At 40.0% G+C, this 27,671-nt stretch overlaps 1 protein-coding gene across 3 annotated transcripts in view; it reads right to left on the bottom strand.

Moving 5' to 3' along the window:
• The window catches only part of prkcbb (protein kinase C, beta b), an 80,342-nt gene extending 58,038 nt beyond the window's left edge, over window positions 1–22,304 (bottom strand). For all 3 annotated transcript variants that reach the window (XM_055035176.1, XM_055035175.1, XM_055035173.1), the window contains exons 1-2: window positions 21,855–22,304; window positions 20,061–20,092 (exon numbers count right to left, since the gene is read on the bottom strand). In XM_055035176.1, coding sequence (XP_054891151.1) covers window positions 20,061–20,092; window positions 21,855–22,033 — 211 coding nt within the window. In that variant the 5' untranslated portion in view covers window positions 22,034–22,304. The remainder of the gene's footprint in view (window positions 1–20,060; window positions 20,093–21,854) is intronic.
• Window positions 22,305–27,671: the final 5,367 nt, after the last annotated feature.

The following is a 27,671-nucleotide window of genomic DNA, read 5'->3' as shown; positions in this document are numbered from 1 at the left end:
TATCTCAGTTCTCTAATGTGAGTTTAAAAACGGAAGTGCACTGATCTTTTTTTTTTTAAAGACGACACCAACATATCATTTTCCTAAGATCTTCTCTTTTATTTCAAAGCACTAGAGCATGTGAAAATCTATTTGTTTATACTGAGTTGAAATTCAACAATTAAATGCAGCAAAGTTAAGATGAAGCAAAACAAATAGATGGAGGTACGAAAAACGACAAGCAGAGATGGCAATATTGCATAATTTACTCAGTCATCAATTTCCATTTATGCTCAATGATAAACGCACAAACATATGGGGCCATCTGTTTGTCCTCGCCATTGGATTTTGTGTATATTAGTGGACGAGAGCCCAAATGTAGCAAATCACTGGGTTTTTCTGGCCTGGATGTTCCAGTCTTTGCCTTGAATACATTCAGCTTCGTCGACGTTCAAAACTCACCAACGCTGCATCACATCTAGAGAACGCCAAATTGTCTCAGATGAACCAAGTGCTCATGTGACACAGAAGCTGCGCTTTACTCAACAAGTTAAGTAGCACAACTCAGAACAATGCTAACCACTATTATTTTTGTTGTTATCTGTCCATGTATGCACAGAACAAAACCTGCAGTCGTACAGTCTTTGAATGTGCACGTTCACCTCAATGGAGTACTTCACATCTCCACTGGGGGTGCTACTAAAACGTTTCACCCTGAGACCTGGTTTTAAAATGTGCTGTGTCAGATACGCCGATCACCGGAGTTGCGCAAACGAGCGGCTGGATTGACTGATCGACAACCCAGAACTCGACTGTCTCTCTGTCAGAGCTCCGGTGTTCCTCTGTGGAGACAGGAGAACCTTCCACACGGACAACCGTCTCTGAAGAAATCAGACCTGTGTGTTAAAGCGACCAGATGAAAGCCACTGCCTGGAGTTTGTTGAAAAGCACCCGACCAACTTTCCGACCAGGAGAATCAAGGATTGAACTCTTTTATGTAAATGCTGGGCGTCACGTTTGGAGAAAACCAGAGATATCTGAGAATGGCTGCACAAACATCTTTCATCCACCTGGACGGAGCTCGAGAAGTTCTACAAAGAAATACTGCCTAAAGAGAGATGTGCTAAACTTGTGACATCACATTCAAAAAGACACTAGACTGTAATTGCTGCCAAAGGTGGATCAACAAAGTATTAAGCCAAGGCTGTGAATGCTTATTTAGCTGTGATTTCTTGGTCTTCTATTTTTAATAAACAAATAAAGAGGGCTGAATCCATGTTTTTTTTATTTCCAGAAAAATGTGCAAACCACTTTTATTCTTTTAAAATTCTCAAATATATTTGAGGGCCCTTCTCCACAGATTAACTAAATATCCTAAAGGGTATGAATACTTTTGCTCTGTATCTACATGGCTGACATAAACTTTAGAGCAAAGTTTGGCACTCAAAGAAATGCACTCTTAACCTGAGACATGATATTACCTTATTGCATTCAGAGACGACATGGTTGAGGGATTAAGTGGCTGCTCTACAAGGAGACTGGCTAAAAAAAAAGGATGTAAAAATGGAAGTAAAGACAGAAAAAGAGGTCTGAGATGCCTGTACTTCTGTCAGCCCGTGCCCCTGTTGCTAGGTTACCATCAAGCGATGAAAGGGTTAAAGTATCTCAGGAGCAACAGTGACACAGTTAGCTGGTCTGCATCAGAGAACGCACACACAAGTTTGAAACATACACAAAAACGGAGTGAGTCACAACAGCGTCTGGATCCCATTTGGCCGTTGCAGAACTGCACCGCGACGATCGCTCGGACAGTTTGGGAGGGATTTCTTCTCATCGTCCTCACATGTTTCAGATCATCAAATGAGTGTTAATATCAGACAAATACAACCTGAGTGAGCACAAAACAGCAGGTGTTCCAACCTGACCCCATGTGAATATGTGATCCTCCCAAAAACCTGAAAACTGGTTGATGGTTTTCGAAATAGCAGATTGTGAGACACTTTTTATTTATCCTTTAGTCTGCTTTACGTTCCCAGACAAGTTGCTGATCTACGGATAGGATATTAATTTAGACAAGGTGTAATAATTGAAAATGAAAATTACAGTTAATCTCAGTGCAGCTTTTGACACTGTTGACCATGACATATTACTGAATCGACTTGAAAGTTGGGTTGGACTCTCTGGTTCGGTGCTCGACTGGTTTGAATCTTACATAAAGAACAGGGATTTCTTTGTTTCAATTGGAAACTTCTCATCAAAGAGGTCAAAGGTCACATGTGGGGTACCCCAAGGTTCAATCCTAGGACCCCTCTTATTAATATTTATATTCTCCCACTAGCTCAGGTCATAACAGGAAATAATATTAGCTACCACAACTATGCGGATGACACACAGCTCTACATTACGATGTCACCAGGTGACTCTGAACCCATCCAATCACTGAATAAATGCTTAGAGCAGATAAATGTGTGGATGTGCCAAAACTTTCTCCAACTGAACAAAAATAAAACTGAAGTCATTATTTTTGGACCTAAAGAGGAACGATCTAGAGTCAATGCACAGCTTCAGTTATCACAACTAAAAACTAGCGATCAGGCTCGAAACCTGGGAGTAGTGATGGACTCGGACTTGAACCTCCAGAGCCACATAAAGACAGTAACAAAATCGGCCTTCTATCACCTGAAGAACATCTCCAGGATTAGAGGACTAATGTCTCAGCCAGATCTAGAGAAACTCATTCATGCGTTTGTCTTTAGTCGCATTGATTATTGCAACAGCATCTTCACAGGCCTGTCCAACAAATCAATCAAACAGCTGCAACTGATCCAGAATGCTGCTGCTCGCGTTCTCACTAGAACCAGGAAGATAGATCACATAACACCAGTTTTAAAGTCCCTCCACTGGCTCCCTGTAGCTCAAAGAATAGATTTTAAAATACTCTTGTTGGTTTACAAATCACTGAACGGTTTAGCACCACAATACATCAAAGATCTGCTGTTGTTGTATCAACCTTCCAGACTCTCAGGTCTTCTGGTTCTGGTCTGCTCTGCATCCCCAGAACCAGAACCAAGAGAGGAGAAGCAGCTTTCAGCATCTATGCACCAAAACTTTGGAACAAACTTCCAGAAAACTGTAAAACAGCGGAAACCCTGACTTCTTTTAAATCGCAATTAAAAACGCACCTGTTTAGAGTTGCATTTGAAATGTAATATGTATGGATTTGATTTTGTGGATATGTATGTAATTTTTTTTTTTTTTTTTTTTTTTTTTTTTTTTTTTTTTTTTTTCCTGTTGTGGGCAACGGGGCCCGGCGAATACCCGTGGTTAAACGGACGGCGGAGTCCGGCGGTAACAGGCGCTTAAATTCCGTGTCAAAGGGAAGGGGGAAGAAAGGAAAAAAAGAGGGAAAAAAGAAAAAAAAAAAAAAAAAAAAAAAAAAAAAAAAAAAAACCTTGGTATTTATTCTATGTTGCATGCCTTCGTGTTTTGTGTTTATGATGTAAAGCACTTTGAAATGCCTTGTAGCTGAAATGTGCTATACAAATAAAATTTGATTGATTGATTGATTGATTATTTAACAAAACACTGGTTATGTTTCACAGATAGTTTTTATTTCGTACTAAAATAAATAAAATAATCATTTGAGTACAAAAAAATATGTCAAATTTTACTTGATCAGCAGATAAGCTAAACACACTGTAAATTTATGTAAACATACCATCAAATGGATTTGTACTTGTTTTACAGTATTTACATATAACAGACATGCTGGCTGATTTACCAATTTAACACCAAGGGCCGTTGCTGAGACATCATGGCTAACTATAAAAGGACGAAGCATCATTGTAACAGGACGCTGTGAAATCGTACAAACCAAAAAATTAAAAAAGAGGAATTCTATAACCCCATTTTCTCGGTTTGTAATCTAATTTGCCATGAAATTGTAGTCAGTTTCAAAGAACACTTTTAAACCAAGAACAGCAGCTTTTTCTTTCCCCTCTCCCCTCAGCAGTTAGTAATCCAGGTGGGCCATCACACCTACACATCATGACTCAAGTTTTAGACATTTAGCTCATCTCATCATGCGCACCAATTTGCCCCGACTGCGATGGACAATGGATGGAGTTCAATCCGCTCACCTACGCTGCAGACATCCAAAACTGAGCGGGGCAGAGGTCCTGTGATAATGCAGGAGCCAAGTGTTGGAATAGTGAATAATTAAAGAAAAAAATGAGCAAAGGTGGCAATTGATTTTTGTGGTGAGAGTGGAGTGGGAGGAATGCAGCCCGAAACACCCAGAGAGTACAGTTACACAAACAGAACAAGGAGCCAATACTTCACTTAATATTTTGAGAAGAAAACATGATGCAGAGTAATAGAAACGTTGCATCACTCCAACACAGAGGTTAGGAGTTTTTTAAAAGGACCAAAGCAATAGGAAGGTCATAAAATACGTGTGGTATGGAGCCTTAAAATAAATTCAGCTTTTATGGCTGTGGCATAATCTGAAAACTTTTATAAGCTTTTACTTGTTTTAACAAAAAAATTTACCAATGACAGTAATTGTCACTAATCTCAATAGTTTAGCAAATGTACAAATATTAAAGGCTTGATTTTTCTTAATTTATTTTAGCGTGAGATTGATCCACTGGACAATGAATTTAAGATTTAAGACTAACCACTTCCTGGCATTATCACATACAATTAATTAATAGAAGATACAAAATATTGTCCAGTTCATTTGTTCTGCAAATGAAAAGTACACAACTCAGAAAAGAGTGAAAGAATTAGAGATTCAGAGTAAATATTTGTGTTGAGTAATAACACAAAGGAAGATGTTATTATAAATTAATCTACCAGGATTATTCCTGCACAGGAATATTCTTGCTACCAATAATCACAACAGAAGTGACTCTGTGGCAGCTCAGCAGAGTCAGTTCTCCCAATTAGCATAAAAAGGGAGATTCGGCACCTACCACTAATAAGCATTTAGGAGAATTTGGTGCAATTTACGTATCGTATATATAAACATATTAAAAAATGGTTTCCAAAGTTTAAACGATCTTAAAACTCTTCTTGATGAGTATACATGAAGAATGAACGCCCGGCGATAATTAAACACCATGACTAGATGTCAGCTTGTCCATTATCACTGTCTGCTTTTGGAAATTACAGCAGCCTTTATTGCTTTTTTCCCCTCTTTGTCTCACTTTGTCCTGAGTCTGTTTCTGTTACACTTCAAATTTGAGCCCAAGATGTTTTTAACAGAGAGAAAAGACTGAAGAGATTATGAACCACAGCTGCTTTAGGGGAATCTTTCGCCTTGAACTGTTGTCGATATAATCATGGTTTCCTTTTGAATTTTATTTGGGTTAATGTCAATGTTATGACCCCGTACTGGTATCGCATATATTAAGTCAATTTTGACTGGAATCCTTTTAAAACAAAGCAAAAAATTCACCTTGTAGAAAATATTTAGAGTATAGTTTGAGCTTGATCAGATGAAAGGAATGTGGAAAAATAAATAAAATCAGTTTGAAATCCATATTTTTCTAACATAGTTCTTCAAAATGTTTAGTTCATAGCAATGTAGAAAATACATCGTCATTCTGTATATTTTTTTTTCCACTCATTTGATCAGAAATCCTAATTTGGTCAATGAGCGTTTCGTGAACAGGCAACGAAGGGCAGAGCAAAAAGTGAAACGCATCTGCAAGTGGTTGCACCAGCAAGAGGAAGTGAAACAAAATCTATAAAAAACAAGAGGACCATAAGCCTAAAAATATAATGGGAAGGTAATTTACAAAAAAAAAGTAGACAACTTAAGATAGCAAGATGAACTGACAACATAGCAAAAAGAAAAATAAAGTTTCCTTTTTACCTGCATTATGAAAAAAGGTAAGCTGAAAAGTTGACAACCAATCTTGTTTTTTGCTGTCAAAATCATCAATAACTGTGGCATTAACCTTACCAGCAAACACACAACCTGATATAATAAGCCAGAGCAAATAATTGATGTGGTAACATTTGATAGGACCAATAAAAAGGCAGATATTTGCCCTGCTGTCTATGGGGAATTATTACAGGGATCTGATAAGATGGAAAACTCATATCCTTTCCAGAGAGGCTGTAAAGACTGCTTGGTTACCTGCTGGATGACCACAACAAACTGCAGTCAGGAGTCAATGAGGTGGAAAAGCAATGGTGGACAATAAAAGCAGGAATTTAAGACCTTTAAATAAAGCTTAGTCAACACTGACAAAAACAGATAGCAGAAAACCAAGCTGCGATCTCAAAACCTCAAGCTAAATATTTAATTTTCTTTTGATAATATGTTGCAAGAATTGTGCAGTTGTTGAAGTATTTAGGGTGTGATTAAATTTAGCTCAGGAGGTCAGACAATGCCTAGTATTTGTTTCACACGAATCTGTTTCTCTTCAAAACTGTAACAAATGGAATGATATAAGTTATAAATACATTTATTTATATTTAACCAGTTTGTATATGGAGATTTTGGAACTGGTGTTGATTTAGGTTTGTCTAAATGGGAATATTTGGCTAATTCCCACACATTAAAAATGCTCTTTTATGAGTTTCTACAAATGAAAAATAGTTTTCGTAAACGTGTCAATTTAGTTATAGGGAAGTTTCTCTTCGTTGTGACATTATTCAAATCAGATTAGGGCAGGAAAGCTTTGCATACACTTGACATTCAGATAATCAAATGCAGTCAATATTCCTCTGAAAACAGTTCTAGATGTCAAAATACTAAGAAATCATTGGTGTTCTTCTCTGGCCATCATTTTCTTCCCACAGTATCAAAATGTGTTGGGCTGTTTTCAAAGTTACTCATAAAGAATATTCATCAAATATGTATATTTCATAGAAATTTGAATTTAATGGCATTGTCTCCTCTGAGGACCTTTGCTGAAGGATTAGTTTTCAAAAATGGCTCACATTCGCTCTCATACTGTTTCAGCCAACATTTTCTCTTTGCAGGGTTGCTGGAGGGCTGGACAGTGTTCATTGGGCAAGAACAACCATCACAGACACAGGAACATGGAGGAAATTAATGACAGGCAACACAAGGCAAAACTCCAATCCAAGAAGATGGAGACATAAATATCCAATAATTGGCAAAAACAAAGAGAAACAGCAAGGAGAACTGCCCGAAATGATGAACTCCAATCAGCTCTTTCACAAGCAAAAGAGGAACAGGGATTAGGATTAGATGCCATTATGGCTGATAGGTAAAAATAGAATGATTAGGAAGCTATGCTAAAAGTTTTTATTTATGAGATAAAACAAGCGAGAGAAATCACATGATTTGGACGCTTGTGTGCTTGGCCATTATCATGCCATACCAACTTGACCCACATTAACTGTTTGACCCATGCTGACATGTCTCCAAGGTGTCGCTGTAGCAATGGAAATGCGGTTGCCTCAAATGTGAGCAGCAAGGACGCCCAGGCCTTGCAGGATTGTCTGTCAATCTGCATCTCAAAGCATGGCACACACGCACAAACAGACTGCTGACATTGATCAGTCTTCAAATGTGTGAAAGTGGATCAGCGCAAGAGGAGCTGGTCCTCAGTGACAAGTAAAATTAGACTTTATCTCACAAACTTTCTTTTACGCACCTGTGGAACATCAAAGACACGCGCTCACACACCAGGCAGCGAGCACCGATGTTCTGATTTAAAAAAACAACCCAGAGAGATTCTCTGTTTTCCCCTCTGCAACTTACAGGAGAAAGTTATTATAGACACAAAGGCAGTGGGTGATACTGAGCAAGTGTTCGATTCACATTTTAACCATAAATACAGTCACTGCTTTGTCTCAGTAAAATGCAATTTCGTTGCAAATTCTCTGTTTACAATATTTGCCTTCCCTCAGACTTTTTTGAAGTACAAATTATATGCACTAACTTAACATGCATTGTGACTAGAAATCCACGAAGGAATTGGGTGGTGACCACATTATTTTTTACATTTTTTTTTTTATTGTCATGTAGGTCAGAAACTCAAAAATCCTATCTACTTTTTACAAGTGAACACACCACTTCTAAGCGTTACTACGTTAACGCTCTTCAGTTACAGTTTCCACACTGTCAGTGAATGAATTGAAAGGAAGGGTGTAAGAATCTATTTAAAATGAAAGTGGATTTCTTTGTTAAAGATTGCTCAAGATGTTTTTTTAGATCTCTCTTCTTGTTAAGTCGTTAATGATAATAGTTCCTTATAATTGAAGTATGATGTAAATTTACCTTGAGGATGTAGGAAGCGCAAATTCTTCACAAACAAACTAGTCATGACATGAATCTTCCAAATACCTCATGTCACGTTAACAAGGTTAAAACAACAGTTTGAGGTCGGAGGTTCAGGCTGCAACAACAGACACCAAGTCTTCATTAAGAACATTGCAACAATTCTTTTTGTACCGTTTATATATTTATTCATTTTTGTGTCATTTTCTTATGCCTGTTTTTGTTGTCAACTCTATTCCCCATTCATTTCTCTAACTGTTTTGGCAGTTAGCGTCCTTAATAAGCTAACGTTAGCTTGGGAGGCTCCCAATGTACCTTCAGGAAACTGACTGGCAATCTGTAACACTGTTGTGTACATTTTAAACATAAAATATCTTGATAGCTTTTATGCCCCTTCTCTGTGTGCCTGGTAACAGAATAATTACTGTTCCCTACTTTGATTTGAGTAATATTTCATAGTCGACTAAATCATAAAATGCATTTTTTTTTTACATTTTTAAATATCATAATACTATGTAATATCTGTACTTTACTTTATCATGAACTCAGAACTCAACTGCTCATTTGCAATAACAGTAGCATACATTGTAACGTCACATCAATCTGGAGGAAAAAAAACCTCAGCATTTGCTCCACAACGTCTAATCAGAGCGGCTTTTCACCTACACTCTTCGATTCACAGTATTTCGCTGTGCGCCGTGGTCACTAACTCTTTCGGGTGAAAGCTCTTTGTGTCTGAAAAGCACCGGGGAATGATGGAGAAATCAATGCACTGTAATGCTGCAATATTTTTGGCACTGTCAATAAGTTGACTGAGGCTCACTGTAAAGACTGCAGCAGTAAGTCGCCAATAACTGCAGAGTGCTGTTGTATAACCAGAACCTTTACAAAACGCCGCAAAAAAAGTGCTTGAAAAGCCCGATGGGTCGGGTCAGACCTGGAATGACAAGTTTTGGTATACAGACTCACAGAATTCATGCAGAGCATTGACTGTATGCCCTGCAAGGTGCAGGATTTTGGAAGTAAAATGTCTGCAAAAGAACCAATCCAGTTCATGGTGATACGTAAAGAAAACATATCCGTCCTCATTTATGACAATCTAAGTGATAATAAGCTAAACGCACTAAAGAAGAGACAAAAAGAAAAACATACACACATATAATGTGGTGAATTAGAAACACGTGGTTGGCATTTGGTAGCAAAATCTGGGTGCAATGGTAACAGCAAGAAAAACGACACTCAGAAACCAGAAGGTATGTTTCACAAAAAATGTATCAGGAAATTAGAGGGAAAAAAATATGGAAAGTTAATAAAAAACCAAGCAAAAAGAGCATCAGAACAAAGCACTAAAAACAGCTTACAGGGATTGGATAAACTTATCCAATAACCTGAAAATCTTGGTGTAAATGAGTCCTTTTATTCGTTCTTCACAATGTCTCAACATTGTGAAAATTATGATTGTCATTTAAAAAAATGACTAAAATTCAAGCTTTCTGGATGAAGATAAAAGTTCTGACAAGCTTTTCTGTGGTGCATGGCAATAATCATCTGAGTGGGAAACTGCCTGGGACAATAGAAATTTGATGAGTTTTTTCACCTCAAAATACCTCAGTAATAAGTTATTTAACTGCAGATAACTAAGATAACGGCTCCCACACAGACCGTGCATGGGAGAGATTGAAGCTTTTTCTACCAGATTGATACACTGGGATGATTCCTCCAAGTATAAGTAAGGATATTGGACACGCTGCCAATAGTAGGATCAACATGGGTTGCTGATGGTCTCAGTACATCCACCACATCCTTACTGTCCTACTATCTTCATATGAATAACCCATAATAATGCACTATGTTATTATTAGATCATTTTTATTTATATTGAGCTGAGTAACCCTACCTTGTAGATAGGTAATTTCCTGCTATCAAGACAGCTGAACACCAAGACAATTGTAAAAACAATGGAATTGTCAAAAAAAAAACAAAAAAAAAAAAAAAACATTTTTAAATGTATTTTCAATTTAGGAAATTCTTTCTTCTTTCTAGTTTGTAATGTTTCCTGAATGATGTGCACTTCAATTTGACTCTCACCTACGAGAGTCAAATTGAGCAAAGATGGCAAAAAGAGGAAAAGAAAAGCAGCAGAATCGACATCGTTTCACAGCACAACTTGCTGTGAAACATTTTGCGATCCCCTCAACCTTTTCATCGCTGAAAAAGTGAGGAGCGCAACAATAGAAACTGCAAGATGAAAAACAGCAAGAGGGGCGCTGACCAATACCGGCAGTGTTTGGCAAATGAAGAAATGTCACACCTACGTGGGGGAAACACTTCAGGTTTTGAAGATGTCGTGTTTTTAATATTGGCTAAAATAATGATTCATTTTTATGTTTCCATGAACAAACAGCAGAAAAGGTATCAGGAAAAAAGGTGACCAGTGACTTTCAATCTGTCCCTTCAACACAGCTCACCGGCGTAAAGATTTTTGAACATGTGCCTCAGTGAATACCGACATGTTCTCAAGCAAAAGAGGGAAAACAAACAAGAAAAATATCCTTTCAGGGCCTGGTACAACCTTAACTTATGCCAAGCATTCTCCTGAGACTCTCAGTGCTAAAATGATCCATAAATTTTGCTCCGTAATAAATACTTCCCACTGTCGATAATTAGTCTTTGCCTTCTTCTTGGTGTACTGCTCTCCCATCACACCTACACACATCAAGTCTGGCCTTCTCCTCTTTCTCCCATATATTCATCCATCCATCCATCCAGCTGGTGCTCTCAGTGAAACAATCTATTTATAAAAGCATCAAAGTCCACGAATAGCACACAGGCACTTGTGGGTAAACGAGGAGGACAAGAAAAGTGGAGGTAGAATTGAGGAGTTAGAGGGAAAGCAGGAAGAGAGAAAATGAAAAGAAATGAACAGATAGCAGGAGAGAAACGGGAAACAAATGCAGAGCTCAGAAGAAAGGTTCAAATGTAGCATGAGAGTTCAAACCAGAGGAAAGATACGGAGTCGGAAAGGAGAGATCAGAGATGTTAAGAACATAAAAGAAGCGGAAAAACAAAACAAAAAAAAACTGGATGGCAGTCAAATGCTTTAACCTTTTTGTTTTGGATTGAGGACCTCAGTGATAAACCTCAATATGTGCTCCGGGCATGTCAATGCATGAAAACTCCTTTCGTTTTGCTGTACACGTTTTTATTTGTGTGCACGCGTGCTTGTGCATGCGTGTTTGTGTGCGTGTGTGGGAGGCGGGCTTTGGATCCTTCGGCCTCACACCCACGAAGGTTGGAGTTGCAGAGGCACCTGAGCAGCGATCAGACGTGCAATGTTAGCAAATTTCCACCAGCTGATTTGAAGCTTGTACCCAAGCATGAAAAAGCAAAAAGAAACCTTTTGTTTACATCCAGGAGAGCTGCCCTCGGAGTCCAGAGAGCTGCTGGATGACTCCCAGTTAGGCAACATTCAAGTAAGCTTCAACAAACCTCTTAAATGGGGCTTTTTATAACCAAGTATTATCTGCTCTGAAAAGCACTAATAGCTGCCCCATGCAATAGCTTCATGGGCTTGTTTTAGGTGCAATCTCCTCTTATGCACGCCTACACCATTTTATCTTCCCTCTTTTCTACCTCATCTTCTCTATCCATTATCTTCTGTGCCTGGCAACAAAAAAAAAGGCTCTCCAGCCAACTCTCTGCTCGAGTATCATTCCCGCACACCTTTTTTTCCCCACTCGGTTTTAACCATCTGTCTTGTTTTATTTACAGTGGATTACTCTTGAGCCGCCGGCAGCATCATATGTAAATGAAAATATCTAGTGAGATTTACATGCAGCATATTAGAAAATGGGTTATATTTAGGACTCTAAAGAGGACATGTAGTCACTATTATTCATCAGTGCAGCTTAATCTCCTAATGCAGAGAAACAACAGATAACAATCAATGATGCAATTATTCCCAATGGTTCAGCAAAACAACATTCAAACATCATGCATGAAAAAATTGAGGAGTTTATGAAAGAAATGCGTCGTGGAGTCGCAAGAAGGCCTGTTTACAGGGGCACAGCATAAGCGAGAGAAGGTGCAATAAAACACGGTGGCAGTGGCATCATGCTGTGGGGACGCTTTTCTTCAACAGGGACAGAGAAGCTAATCAGAGTTGAAGATAGAGCTTAATACAGGAAGAATCTGTGACAGAGGCAGGAATAAAATTGAAACAGAGGCGCAGGTTGATCCTCAAGCAGGACAACGATCACAGAGCCAGATCAAATTACACAAATGTGTTAGAATGGCCCAGTCAAAGTCCAGAAAACAGTGTAAAGATAATTTAAATGGTTTTATTCAAAGGGAGATATTTTGCTTCAATTACAAATAAGCCATCTCAGCAGCCTCAATGTAATTCAGATACACTGAACAAAAACAATGAGTCATTTTTCTTTCACTTCAAAAATGTAATGAAAAGTTACATAAAATCCTAAAAAAAAACATTAAAGTTAGGAGATATAATCTGGATATGACTGCAGCACACAGTATAAATAGTGTAGAGATTGTTTAGTGCTTGTAGATCACTTCACATCGTGTTACAGCTCTAAAAGCTGTTTCCTTCCTGCACTTGACATGAACGTCTTTTAATTTTCAGGAAAATTTCACGTAGGCCTCCTCCCCGTTCTACGCCCTTCCCACTCACATTCCCAACCTCTCTCCCTGTGCGCTCAATGGATTCCTCCCCCAATTAGTCAGCGAGTCTTCCTCTGCTGCTGCCTCCACCTCCTGTCTTGCCTTTAAAATCTTTTTATGCATCTTTTCTATTTGTTTTTGCTCCTCCAATTCTCCCTCTTTCCCCTCGTCGTAGACACAAGCGTAGACACAGAACGTGTCTATGCTTGGAAACGGAAGCAAATGGAGTGCATGCAGCTTTGCACAGGCAGCCAGTAAAGAAATAGGCACTCATTAACAGAAACACGAAGCACATGCATGTGCACGCCATCTCACAAGTGTTGAATATACACAAAACTGAAAGAAGAAAAGAAAAAAAAAAAACGTCTGAAATAAAGTTGAGATAATAAAAAAATGTTATTTTTCAGTATTACAGTATTTCAAGGTTAGAAAATAAAACAGCTGAATCCCATTGAGTCGTTCCAGGTTATTGTTTAGAGCAACAACACTGCAGGAGTCAGCTGCTTGTACCCGCAACGTCTTACACAACTTTGCACCGTGCGCAAATATCAGCCGGCTTTACAGCTTGTGAACACCCAAACAAATAAACAACTGTGTTCACCCAAGAATAATTATTTTTTATTATTTGACAATTTTTTTTTCTATAATCTGTGTAAAACGACAAATCTGTGGAGTCAGAAGAGTATACATTAAAATACGCATTTCTGATTCTCACTTTGAAATTATTTTAATGAATCGACAAAGTCTTAACGGCAAGATACTGCAGCAAATGGTTTGCTGATGGGAAAACAATTATTTTAAATTCATATTTATGAAATAGATATGAATCAGATTTTTAACATGATGTCCAGCATTATCCCCAAACAGCATCTCGTACTCGGTATGACTCATGGTGGGATTTATTTGCAGCCTGCGTTTAGGGTGAACTTGCATGGACGGCCACATGTGGATATTTTGGCAATTAGTACTAATTTATTAGGTCTTATGTTGGTTTTTGGTGCATATATCGTGTATTTAGCAGGTGATTAGAGTGCAGGTGTCATGCAATGAAGCTCTGGGTGTCAGTAATGCATTTTGGCCTCTTGGATGAACTACTGTATACTCACAGTATACAGTAGTCACTTTGCAGAGCATTCCTAACACTGTTGAGTTCAAATGATATATTAAATTATAAAACAATATATTTGTAAAAAGGCCACAATATCTTTGCTTTATGAAATCAGGTTCAAGCCGAGCACAATGCCTTTAACATTACTTGCAATGTGAAAGAAAAACTAGCAGGTAGAAATAGCATGACAGCCTTTCTGTCTCTGCTCTCCCCACATGAGAGGGGAGAGAGATAAAAGCTGCTTTAACTTTGCAGATTTCTTGGATCACATATTACAATACTTTCCACTTGTGCACACCATACGCCGCTGATATACTGACATTCACACTTCATATTGAAAACTTTGATTGTAACCTCAAAAGCAACGGCCAAACATCCTGAGGCCACCTCAGTGTTCTTGCCACACGTTCAAACAGGATGAAATATTTATCCACATCCAATTCGGTAAACGGTGGAACCAAGCGAATACATTTGTTGATATCAAACTCTGCCCCTGCAGAACTGCCATCTTGATCAACTGAAACGTGCGCCGAGTCGCGCCTCGCAGCTGCCTCCAATTCTAATTTGCGCATCTCCACCTGATGCTGCAGCTCTTTCTCTCGGAGCTCCAAACGACGCATCTCTAACTCCAATTCCATTTTGCGCACCTCACTGGGAGACGCCCCAACATCACCCTGGGTGGTTGATTCGGGAGGTGGCAAAACGTTTTGCTCAATCAATGCGACATACAGTCGCCTTCTAATAACCTCCTTTTTCTCTTGTTTAATCACAGGTATTTCAAACTGAGCAGCAATGGCTACGAGATCACTTTTACGAGCAGCATGAAACTTCTCCAAAGAAGGTTTAGCTACAAAGTCGTCCAGATCAAACTCCATATTTTTAAGAAAAACCGCAATCATACACTACAAGAAAAAAAACACAAACTAAACGGCAAATACAGCGTAAAGTGAAAGAGTGCGTAACGGTTCCAAAGCAATCATGTCCCCACTATACTTTACCTGCCTGTCAGAACTCACCTGCTTAACTGATTCCTAGCTCTTCACGTGGATCGGCGGCGGGTTTATTAAGCACCAAACCAGTGAGAAATTAATCTCACGGATTGCCCCCGAGATCACTGCTTGCACAGTGAACGCCAATCGCAAACCCCCACGACACTACTAAAACAACAAAGAGGTGAAGTCTAAAGCGACAACACCTCTTAGCCTATCAGGAGACACAATCACAAAAAGAGAACCACACTGACGCACAAACCCCAAAATATTTCACTCACCTGTCTTTTAGACCAACCAACAAAACGTGCCACAGCTGCCTACAACAAACAAACTGGTTAACGAAGCCGTGTCCCACCCCCAACGGTGTTGTCACTGCTCACTCCTACAAACAGGAAAAAGGTGAATGAAAACGTCACACACTCAAACCAACAATTTTCCAAATTGCAAAAGTCTTGTGTTTGACGAGCCCCCATTTGTTACGGCCCGACTCAGAAAGCCGCAACAAAATTAGGGGGACACGGCAACCAGTGATGTTAAGCCCATGAAAGGCGTTTATTATTAAAAGAATTGAATTGTCTAGGAGACATCACTCCGGGCCCCTTCAGCCTGGTCTCAGCCTGGAACTCCGGGTCGTCTGCGCGTGGTGGCTTCTGCAGTCACCCCCATGAATGGAACGGCGCTCCTTATATACCATCCAGGTGATGTAAGCGCCTTCCACATTGCGGACCTTAACTGATAGTTAGTAAATCACATGACACACAAGACTGTGACAGCAGGGCCGTCACACTGTGTCACAAGTCTTCTCGTTTGGTTGTGGTCTGTGAGCCAGGCCATAACAGCTGGAGGCTTGTTGATTAATCAAGACTCTTTGGTTGCCAGTGGGAAAATGTTTTTGCGCGAGCTGATTAGCTGATGAACTTCGACTAAAATGGAAGTTAGTGCAAAGACTGCATTAGTTAGCGTTAGCAAAATGTGTTTACATGTGTTTTCATTTGTTGTGTTGATTCATTTGTTGGATCTCCACATTTGGTTGGTCACTTGTGTCGTAATGGACGATTTTGTGTGTGGGCATTTTTGCTGCAGTGACAACAGTTCATGTTTGGCTCAGATAACTTGTTGCTACCATTGGTATATGTAGTAGCCTGTGCAAATATTCAATTGGGTGTGATTTATTTATGTTTTATTTTGGCTATTACTACTTTTGTTGCTATCAATCTAATTTTACCAACTGAAAAGTATGCAGTTTTGTTGTCAAAAAACTGCATACACTGCAAAAGTCATTCGATTGATTTAAATCTCAAAGTTTATTGTTCGGTACTTGATACTGTACCAGTTAGAATACAGCAGTAAAGGAGTGAAAGGACCTCATTTTGGTGATTCCTTTGGGATGCCGTCTTAAAGAGGGACGTTGTAACGCCCCCTAAAGCACATTTACTTTATGCAACAATGACGTTAATCCAGTGACACGCTGTCAACGTTTGCTTTGTAAGTTGGCATGTGATGATTGCACATTACAAGACTTTCAGATGTATCCTCCACTTGTTTAACAGACTTTGACATTTCCTATTGAAAACTTTGACCTTTGCGTCAATTTGTGCTGAATTAACATGAACTGATTGTAGATTTTGAACCAGCTGTTATGAACTTTACCACAAGATGGCAATAATGCAGAAAGTCGCTTTCCCCTTGGTGATCAACAAACGCGAGAATTGTGTTTGTTGATCTCCACACCCGCATCTTCACAACACCGCACAGGGATTGGAAGAAAATCGGCCTGACATTCTACACCTCTATGTGCTGCAGGGCCCTGCAGAGGTTGGTGACGGAGCTGGATGGCTCATTGGAGAACCTCTATAATCCATTCACAGTCTTTTTCACCGCTGCTGCAGACAGAAGCTCTTCCCATGAACATTTTAAACTGCTGCCATCCAGAAAGCTACACTCCTTTTTGCCTCTAACTGTTGAAATACTAAACTGCTCTTAAGATTATGCTTTTTTTCCATATACCATTTTGCATGGTTTGTTGCACCAATACGTCATGGATCCCAGAGAAATCCCGAAATGACAATGAATTGATCTGACTGGATTTGAAAATAGATGCTTGCAGGGCGTATTTTAAAATTGGCACCAGTCAAAGCTCTAATGCACAACAAGAGGGAACACAGTGATGGTTGTTGCTGCAGGACTGATTGAAAACAGAATGTGATCTCTGCACAGCATGTTCTCTCACAGGTCACTATTATTTCATTTTCATATGCGGTGTCACTTTCTCTGTGCACTGCAACAAATGCATGCTGCTCTATTGTAACTACAATGTTTTTAATTCGCATGATGTTCAGTAAGGTAAGAAAGCTGCATGTGTGTCTTTTCAAGCATATACACTGTTTTAAATAAAAGCCTGGTGCCGGAAAACATTTCATGCCACACAGACTTTCAACAGATCTAAACAACATCAGATCAGGGCAGTGAAAAGGAAGCTCAACAGGCCACATCCTTGTTAATTATATGCAGTGTTACATGTGGCTGCTGGTTGTCTCCGCTGCCTTCTGAGAGCTGGCACAAACCAACGTTTAGGATCCGTCAGCATACCATGAACTACGGACCCGTTTCATTCAGGAGGAAAGCCATTCCAAATTGAAGGAAGCAACCTCTTTTACTCCTGTTCTGTTTAAAGTACAAGCATTAGCGTTGCAAATGCAAAAACAACTTCCCTTTTTTTTCTCCACTCTGACTGTGCAAAAAATAGCAACGCCATGTGCAGTTAACATAGCTGATTAGCATTTTGCTGAACTTACTGTAAATTCAAACTATTTAGGCCGTGTAGGCAATAAACAACCAAGTGCATATACGTTGGACTACAAATAGAACTAAAGTACATATATGTGAGATATCAGTGGGTAGACACATTCACACACACACACACACACACACACACACACACACACACACACACACACACACACACACACACACACACACACACACACACACACACACATACTATCAGTGTGACTCTGAGAAGAAGTGAAGCACACCCTAACACTGGTGTGTTGCTTCATTCCTTTTGCGTCTACATATGCATCTGTTTGACCTTGTGGAGAAATTCCCCGAATGATACTCTGTTCCAGGCGGAAAACAAGATCACACTTATCTTCACATTCCCGTGAAAACCAGACAGCCGGCTTGTTGCTGGTGCCTAGTGTTTACTCTCACACACATTTTTGTCTTACTGGACAAAAGCTCGAGTTCAGTCAAACAAGTGAGACTTCCCTAAAAGCGTACCACCGACAGCTTACACATCGTATGTACACATGTGCTAATTACCAGCTAACCCACTGCTGTGTTGAAAAGCACCTCCTACATCCCAGAGCCTATAGACGGCTGTGTCTGGATGCTTCGCTGTTGCTAAGGAACGAGAAAATCCTTGAACATCCAACTGGCTGTAAAGACAGTCGGGAGAAAATAAAAGATAAGACTTCAAGCAAACTGAATAAAGATAAAAACCGCCAAAAGCTCCTCCACATTTTTTATAGATTTTTTTGCGACATTCCTGTGGTTGATTAGATCATTTGTCGAGGGAAGACCGGAGAACAGGGATGATGCGTCTGACTCTAAAGGTTTGAGTCCACGGAAGCTAGGCAAGCAAATTTTAAAATGGTCTTGCCACGTATTTCTTTAAATGTTGTTTACCAGGTCAGATACATTATTAACAATGCAGGGTTAAATATTTATACACTTTAATTCTTTTCACATTCTCTCAGATCACTGCCTGTGATTCTGACGGACTGACACGAAGCAGTGCAAAGTGCTGAATTGGAAGGAAAAAAATGAAGCACAATTGCTGAAAATTTTGCAAATGTCAACTGCAAATTGTGATGTGCATTTGAAATTAAACTCTCGAGGAAGTGCTGTTACTCCAATTACACGTACAAGTCCTCAAGGTAGATCACTGCAAGCTTTGCACATTTAATGATTGAAATTTTTAGCCATTTTACTCTGTGAAAATACCTCAAACTCCGTCAGAATGGATGGAGAATATTTTTAGTACGAGTTTCGAAGCCTGACACAGATTCTCATTGGGATGAATTAAGCCTCTGATTCAATCTAGAGTCTTTTGCAGTCCCTTCCCATCACCTGATTACAAATCCCTGCTGCTAATGCATAGCATTATGTGTCAAGAGAGCCAAAGGCAGATCTATGCCACACTTTCCAGATTTAATATTTGCAAGAAATGTTGAAATATGTATAATCTCCCCCACCCCTTCTTTTCGATTGCATTACTTTGTGTTGGTCTGTCACAGAAAATCCAAGTGAAATACTGTGGTGGTATGTTTACATGTTGTATGTAAAACACTTGCAAAATCCCACAATGAGCCTTTAACTCTCTGTTCATCAAGTGTAGTATCACCTTCATGTTACATAACTTGAAGGTAATACTACATCACCTTCACTGAACCGTGCATTAACCAATGACAGGAAATTTGTTTGGGCTTTCAGTGACATTTTTTTTTTTAAGCTTTTGTTTTTGTCGTCTAAATCTAAATGTTTAGATTCAGATTTTACATACGTAACTTCATGAAACAAAGGGCCCAGACACTCTGATTGTGTCAACGTTAATAACAGTGCAAATATTTATTTGCTTCGACTTGAAGGTTTCAAGCTTCAAGCACACTTCACCGTTCCACCCCCCCATTAGTTTTGACAAACAAAACATTCATAAGCATTAATTAATAATCATTGTTATTGTCAGCTCTTTCTTTTCACCGGCATTTATTCTATTCCCAGAGCTTTGTGATGCTGTTCTCTGTGCCAGTCAAAATTAATTGCACACCAGGGATGTTGGGTGGCCTGTTTTAAGTTTAGAACTGAGCGTAGGAAACGGTTTCTTCAAACCAATTACAAGGGCACTTAAAGAACAATGTTTGGCATGCTGTATTTTCGTCCTTTGAGTGAATTTGTGTCTTTTCAAAATCAAGAGAGGTTGGCGAACGTGAGTGAAGCGCACGTGTGTGCAGTGCACTTTCAATTGACCTACCTTGACACTGGAATCCCTGCTTCCCAAATCCCCTGTGGAGAGAAAACGACAGAGGGAAAAATTTACACAAATGCAAAATGTGACTGAGCAAACACATGCATCGATCAACAACGTCCGATTTCTGTATCTAGCAAAATGTTAACCATAGAAAATTAAAAGCACACCAGCAGAGGTGTGTCAGATTTTTTTTCTTGGGGCATGACCTGTTCTGTGTGTGGAGTGAACGCACTGAAAACTTTGCAGCTCAGCTGGGAAGAAGAAAGCAAAATGATCTGACACACCTCCTCCAAAGGTACACGGGCAATGTGGGGATGGCTGCAGGTGCATCCATGAAAACACACACACACACACTCTCTGCCCAGCTCATTTTCATATTGAAGCTACAAATAGATCATCTCCACAGGTGTGACATCTCTCAGTGTGCACATTGTTCTTTTTCATGTTGCTTTTTGACTAGATAGATAGATAGATAGATAGATAGATAGATAGATAGATAGATAGATAGATAGATAGATAGATAGATAGATAGATAGATAGATAGATAGATAGATAGATAGATAGATAGATAGATAGATAGATAGATAGATAGATAGATAGATAGATAGATAGATCTCTCGTTTTTCAGCCAGTGGGATCTAAAGTCCCAAACATAATCTTCTAGGTCAGATCACTTAGTCATTCACAAATTAAAAAGCTTGTCACAGGTCTGGACTAACAGCCATTCTGGGACTGGTGCAGGGATAATAATAAACGGGACAAATTAGGCCAAACTCCAGCACTAGATTAATTTAACGACCTGAGTGCAGATCTGTGCGGCTGTCTAGTAAACCCAGGTGGCCTGCGTGGAATGTGACATGTTTGCACAGGTTACTGACAAGCAGTGGGAGTTTTTGCATGAATAGCTTCCCCAGGGAGCCCCTTCTTTAGGCCTTCACCCCAAAGCCCCCCGACACAACCCCGAAAAAGAAAGGCTGCACTGCTGAAGCCCATCCTGCTTATATACATTGCCCGACTTCATCATTCAATTCATCCCATCTGTTAAATGTTTTCATCTGTTAGACATTAGGCCAAAAGCTAGGGATCAGATGCCAGTGTCAGCCTTGATAGCCACCCGCAGTATACAGCACACTGAAAGGTGTGCTGAACACCAGGGGCGGCTGCTCCCTCCCTGAAGATGCAAAAAGAAGCAAAAGAAATATGGGGTGTAAATAAAAGTTTACCATTATTTCTGTCGCCTTTTGACTGTCTCCCTTGGTAGTGGATCGTATGACCCATAGTAAAATGTTAAACATTTATCACAGATATCACAGTTAAACATGCATGTGATAAAGGACCTTATCAATTATTTTCTCTTAGGTAATTCCAGCTGCCAGGCTTGATCTAAAAAAAATAAATAAATAAAAAAATATATATATATTTTTTTTTCACCCACTCACTTCTTCAGCCTACTTCACTCCATCAAATGTTGGTCTGCAGCTATTCTTTCTTTTTTAACACTACAGCCCACATATTTCTTGGTCTTCCCTTTTCGCCTTGGCGTACAGTTATAGCATCAACAAGTGTGACGAAAGCTGAAGTAGTCGGTTATTTTAAGAAGACGGCGGCCGCCGTCTTTCTCTATTTCTTAAGGGCAAGTCAGTATCTGTTTCACTTCTCTGTGAACCTTTATCTACAGCTGTGAAAGGTAATCCTATCATAATAATAATGATAATAAAGGATGGCGGCAGCATCATGATGTGGAGCGACAACTGTTTAAAAAGCCCCGCGGAAACAGACCACCAACCCGCTCCTCACCAGATGAAGTCGGTGCAGTGGCTGCAGAAGGTGGGCTGCTTGAAGAAGCGCGCGATGAATTTGTGGTCCTTCACCTCGTGCACGTTCTTCTGCCGGAGCGCGCCCTGGCGCGCGAAGCCCCGCATGGGCTGCTGGGGTCCGTCCTCCCCGTCGCTGTTGGCGGCCGCCGAGTCTGCCATTCTCCCGGGTTCAGGGGGCTCCTGCTCCGCGCTGCTCGGTTCAAAGGCGCTCGGCGCGTCGAAATGGTCGGTGCGCAGAAAAAAGCGAAAGGGAGTGAAGGGGTTATAAAAAAAATAAAAAATAAAAAAAACAGAAAGAAAGAAAGAAAAAAAGCGCTTATTGAAGCAGAGCAACAACAACAAGATAAAAGAAAAGTTGTTGGAGTTGTGAGAAGTGGCTGCTTGTCTTGTCCGTCAGCGGAGTGAGCTGCTGTCGCCGCACTGGCTTCGCTTCCTCCTCTTCCTCCTTTTCTTCTGACAGCCGCTGACAGAAAGGAGAGAGAGAGAGGGAGAGAGAGAAGAGAGAGAGAGAGAGAGAGTGGTAAAAAAGCATTTAGCGCTCTTCTCCACAACATTTATGCGTGTTATTTTATCAGTGTAACATTGTTAATGTTGTATAGAATTCCACTTGTGGACTAGCTTGTAAATAAGCCTGTCTGTTTCTCAGCTTTTGTGAAAAAGATGGCAGCTGTAGACTCTCTCACGTGTCAACAACACAATTAAGCAACTCCAATGTCAGGATTTGAAATGCAGGCGTTTGTGTCTTAAATGGTCTCATTAAGTTCCAGGTTTACAAAAATTTTAAAGAGACTGGGTGCTGAATAAAGAAGTGAGCACAGCCGTAGACTTCCCTTTGTTTCCAAAAGGTTTATTGTTAAGGTCCTGAATACATTTAGTTTCACAAAGTTACCTAAGAAACAGCGCTTTACAGAAGCATTCTGTTCTTGCACTTTTTCCACATTTTGTCACAGTACAACCACAAACTTCTATATGTTTGTTGGGTTTTCATGTTCTTGACAAACATAAAATTTCTGCATAAATAGGAAGGAAAATTGCCTCATTCATTTGCATTCAGCCATTAGCTTGTTGGTCTCCAAATGTGCCAAAAATTATGTTCATACGTAAAATCGAACCATCTGTCCGTAATGGAGAAATGGTCTTATGAAACCACATCATGACACATTTGTTTATTGGCAACTGTATTGGTTGCTGCTAATGTGCAGGAATGTGGCAGATCCACTCTAAGATTCGTGTGTGCAGAGGAATGAGACTTCAACAACGACCAAGCAACCTCGTCAGCTGGATGGTCATGATGTGACGAAAACAGTGAAGCTTGCTTACATTTGACTTGATCTGAAGAGTTTATCTTCAATGCTACCATCAAAGTGCACCTTACAAGTGGTGCAGGTGTCCATCTTCTTTGTGATTCAGGCAATGACGTTTGGACTCTATGTCTAATGGGAACGAGCTGAGGCTATTTTCTCAAACGGGGAAACAACTTCTGAATATGGATGTGCCAAGAATTACCCCGAAAGAACTTGAAGGAAAGGAGGGTTTGATATTAAAGCATGGCACACTTTTGTGAAAATAAATAAATAAGTTAAAACATTAACAATTTCACAGGCATTTTTTTTTCTTTTCTGTTGAAACAGATGATTTACAATAAGAAAGTTGTGAGTTTCTCATTGTTTTAGGTCCCAACTGACTGGTTTCTGCCGTCCACACACACACACACACACACACACACACACACACACACACACACACACACACACACACACACACACACACACACACACACACACACACACACACACACACACACACGTGCACACGTATGCGCACGCAGTCGTCTGGTTGTGAGTGACCTAGATGAGATTGATTTAGCTGCAGGACAGATGACAGCGTGCACGGTTCAGCTCGGTCTCATCAAATCAGTGTTTACTGTAGATTTAGCAACCGATTCAAATAGCTCTCTGTTTTTAACCATATTGGTCCCCCATTACCCACCTCACCTCTTATATTAGAGGCACATTTAGCATTATGGTTGCATAACTGTGTCTAGACAGCTATTAAAAGAGCAAGGCAGCTGAAATTGCAATGGTTACAGGCATCTAGAGACTCACGTACCTATGAGTACCTGAAACGTATGCATGTGTGTGTGTGTGTGTGCGTTTAGGCTGTGGCCGCAACTTGTCGTAAAGCCACAATGATCTCTTTTTTAAAATGTCCCATAACCAGGATGGAGTGTAGCTTTTCCTCGAGGCTGCTAAGCTATAAGATCTATAACAGTGAGCCAGCCTCCATGTTCGATATCGTTGGTGATGTCAGACTGCAAACAGTTGCACAGAGACTTGTTCACTCTTATGAATAAATTTTCAGAATCACCTGGGTGATATATGTGACCCGCCAAGGCAAAACCTGGAAAAAAGTCACCGGAGCAAAAAAAAAAAAAACAGAAAGAATTTGGACCATCTGAGAAAAATTATTCTCATTATTATGTTTTCTGAAATAAATAAGCTCAATAGCAGTTTGAGAGGCTTTCAAATGGTAAACTTTGTGTTTGCGTTTTGGTGGTTTACATTATGTGTTAGGGAAACTCACGATTGATTAACAGCTGATTAATCAGCTCTGCTTGGTTATTCACACGCTTACGTTATTGGTTTCGGTCAACGAGATTTAAGTTTGAAAAACTAAAACACATGGCTTCTTAACATCACTGTCAGATCGCATTTGGACCATGTTGGGCTTTCTTCAAGCTTAAAGAAGGCATTGTCTAATACCTTATATTTATCATTATCTTGGGCTGCTGACAGCTTTCCTCTGGAGATGAGGAGTAAATATCTATAAAGGCTGTGAGTGACCAGTGTTGTAAGCAATCAAAACTGTGGCAAATTTGCATTTTCTTGTTGAAAGATCAATTGTTGATGTCCATAAAGGGAAAGAAAGAGTTTTGTGTATCTCAACAGTACAACTTCAGGATAATGCTAAGATGGCTAACAACTCCTGGTCAACTACTGGTCAAAGTTGAATGAAAAGCCAGCTTGAAACTGCACTCAGGATCAACTTTATTGGAGGCAAACGTATTGCTTGAATTCAAATCAGAGTTTAAGGCATGAAAAATGTCAGGCTTATAGCTCTAGCTGTCTGGAAAGTTATTACTGAGGCTTTGGGACACCTGCAATACACAGCACAGGAAGAGCCATTATACACAAATGGGCAAAACTGAGTCAGAACTGATGTAAAATGTATTGATGACTCATCAAGGGAGTCATCAAACAACCCAGAATAGCATCTGCCTTAGTTGTGGAGTTAAGAGATCTGGCAAAAAAGGCAACAGAAAAATGCATTTTAAAAAAATGGCACCGTATTTATAAAAACAGCAAAATTTACTAGCCTTAGCAATAGCTAATCAGATGTTGGATGGTCTGCATTTGTCAGCGTAGGAATATTCTAATAGTGAACCTGGTTACACACTCTCCAGAGCCGGCATGCAGCCATTGTGAATGGCTTTGTCCATCATCTCAAGAGTAGAGTCTCCCTCAGACGTGTTTTAGATCCAACATCTGGAGGACACTAGATACATTGCACCTCAAGGCAATGAGATGCTCATCAGCTGCGGTTCTTACACTTGCAGTGATCACACTGTGTTTTAATGTCCCTTTTCTTCTCACTTCTTTCCCTTTCCTACTTATGTGTGCGATGCTTAAAATGCCTCCCGTTCTCTTTGCTTTTCCACGTCGAAGCAACGCTATGTATTTTCTTGTGATTTCCTTTCACCACTGGACTGTTTGTTACATAAACCTCCATCATTCAGTGACTACAGCAAAGCCGGGTTCTCACACATACACACACACACACACACACACACACACACACACACGCACAACAACCACACGGCCGTATTATCTCCATTTATCGCTCAGAACATTATAGATTTATCTCCCCATGATGTAACTCCTCCATGCCTCTGAAGATGTTTATTTCCCCTTCCCTATCTCTCAGTGGATCTCCATGTTGTATCCCCTTTCTGTGCGCCTCTCATTTCGAGCGCTACTAAAAACAGAGCTCAAACATCATTGATCTGAAACCACAGCAAGCTCATTCTTCTGCTTTCACATCATATTTGCATAACAGCACTTCTCTCGCTCTTTCTCTTTGGCTTCGTGTACGACTGTGTGCATCTGTGTGCGGTTGAACATGTGATTTGCAGCTTGTTGTGCCTGAAATTGTTATTGTGCCTCTGCGTGAGTGCATGCCAGTTTGGTCCTTGATTGATGGCTAAAGCGGCAGGACCCAGAGCTCTCGGGCAGACGGGTTTTTTTTCTTTTTCCCTTTTACATGAAAATCTGTGTAAAAGTCGGCAGTGTAATTGGCTTTTCAGACTGAGTGCTTTTTCCAAAGAGACTGTGGCTAGAGTGGAGGAAATAATTATTTGATCCCCTGCTGATCTTGCATGTTTGCTCACTTACAATTAAAGGAACAGTCTAATTTTTTTTAAGGTGGAACTGCTTTACTGCAGAAAAACAGAATAATAACCAAATACCTAATAAAAACAAAGCACACAAAGGTGTTCAGATGAGAAAACTTGCATTGGAATCTGATGGACAAAACTTTGTTGGAAAGATCACAGGAAGGTTTGTTTTCTTGTAGCTGGACTCCAAGTCTTGAGTTGAACTTTGCTCCATTCATCTGCAACTCAGGAATTTTGGGAAACATTGATGTTTCTGGGATGTTGGCTGGAACAGTCAACAGAACTTCATTGTTGCCTTGGCAGTACGCTTTGGTTGCTGCTCTTCTCCTGGCAACTGCTAACCCCAGAGTCTTCACTGCCAGACAAATAGGCTTGATTTATTACTTCAAAAAGACTCCAATGCAATGAAGTTCAGTTCATCATGGAAACCCATTGTGCGACGCTTTCTGTGCATTGTTATTGCGCTAACATGGACGCAACATGATGCTTGGAGGTTGCCGAGCTCTGCAGCCCTGAGAGCGACACGTTCTTTCACAAGTGTTTCATAAAGATGGGAAAAAAAACAAGTTGGGGTTAAACTTGTCATGAATTGGTTGTTAGGTGGTGAGGTTAGACGTGGTGGAGTCCTGGCTGTGGTGCAAAAATGGATCCATAAAGAGTACAAAGTCCAGGCAGCACAGGTGAGCAAAATCTGGGGACATCCATGTTGACATGGACCATGGTCCACAACATAGACCATGTTGTGGTCCACAGCATGGAACTAAAGTAAAACACAGAAAACCAAATCCTTACAGATAGGACAAGGCTTAGTTTTAGAAATGACAAGATCTGGCTTGTTTACGTACTATAAAATGAATCACCTTTTGCAGAAAGAAAGGCTGTTGACACCTCCCAAGAACATTGCAGTAGTTCATGCAGTTTCTTATTTGCAGTGTGAATATTTTTATCATCAATATTTACATGAACAAAAATAAACACTGAAGCAAAAACAGAAGCAGCTCAGCTGAGCGTTTCTGGGAATTTCGCTGTCTCATCGAGATCGAAGATGGAGCACATTCTGGATGTTCATGATTCAGTAAAACAACATCAATTGTTGTTTACTGATCATGGCTCAGAACACAACAATAGATGCACGTGCTGCTGTGAATTTGTGCGCTTTAAATGGACAACGCATCAAACCGGCAGCTTTTGTGTACGCACGTGTGTGTGTCCTTGCTGTAGCCTATTGCAGGTGATAAACACCTGTGTTTGCCACGGAAAGGCACCAACAAACAAAATCAAAGCATTCCTTAAAGGTATCTCAGAATTATACTCCCTTGCACTGGAACAGTAAAAAAAACAAAA

This window comes from Poeciliopsis prolifica, unplaced genomic scaffold, assembly GCF_027474105.1.
Source record: "Poeciliopsis prolifica strain line A6 unplaced genomic scaffold, Auburn_PproV2 SCAFFOLD010, whole genome shotgun sequence".
In the NCBI taxonomy this organism is placed as follows: Eukaryota; Metazoa; Chordata; class Actinopteri; order Cyprinodontiformes; family Poeciliidae; genus Poeciliopsis; species Poeciliopsis prolifica.
The sequence above is the reverse complement of the archived record's forward strand: the minus strand, read 5'-3'. Positions and strand labels throughout refer to the sequence as shown.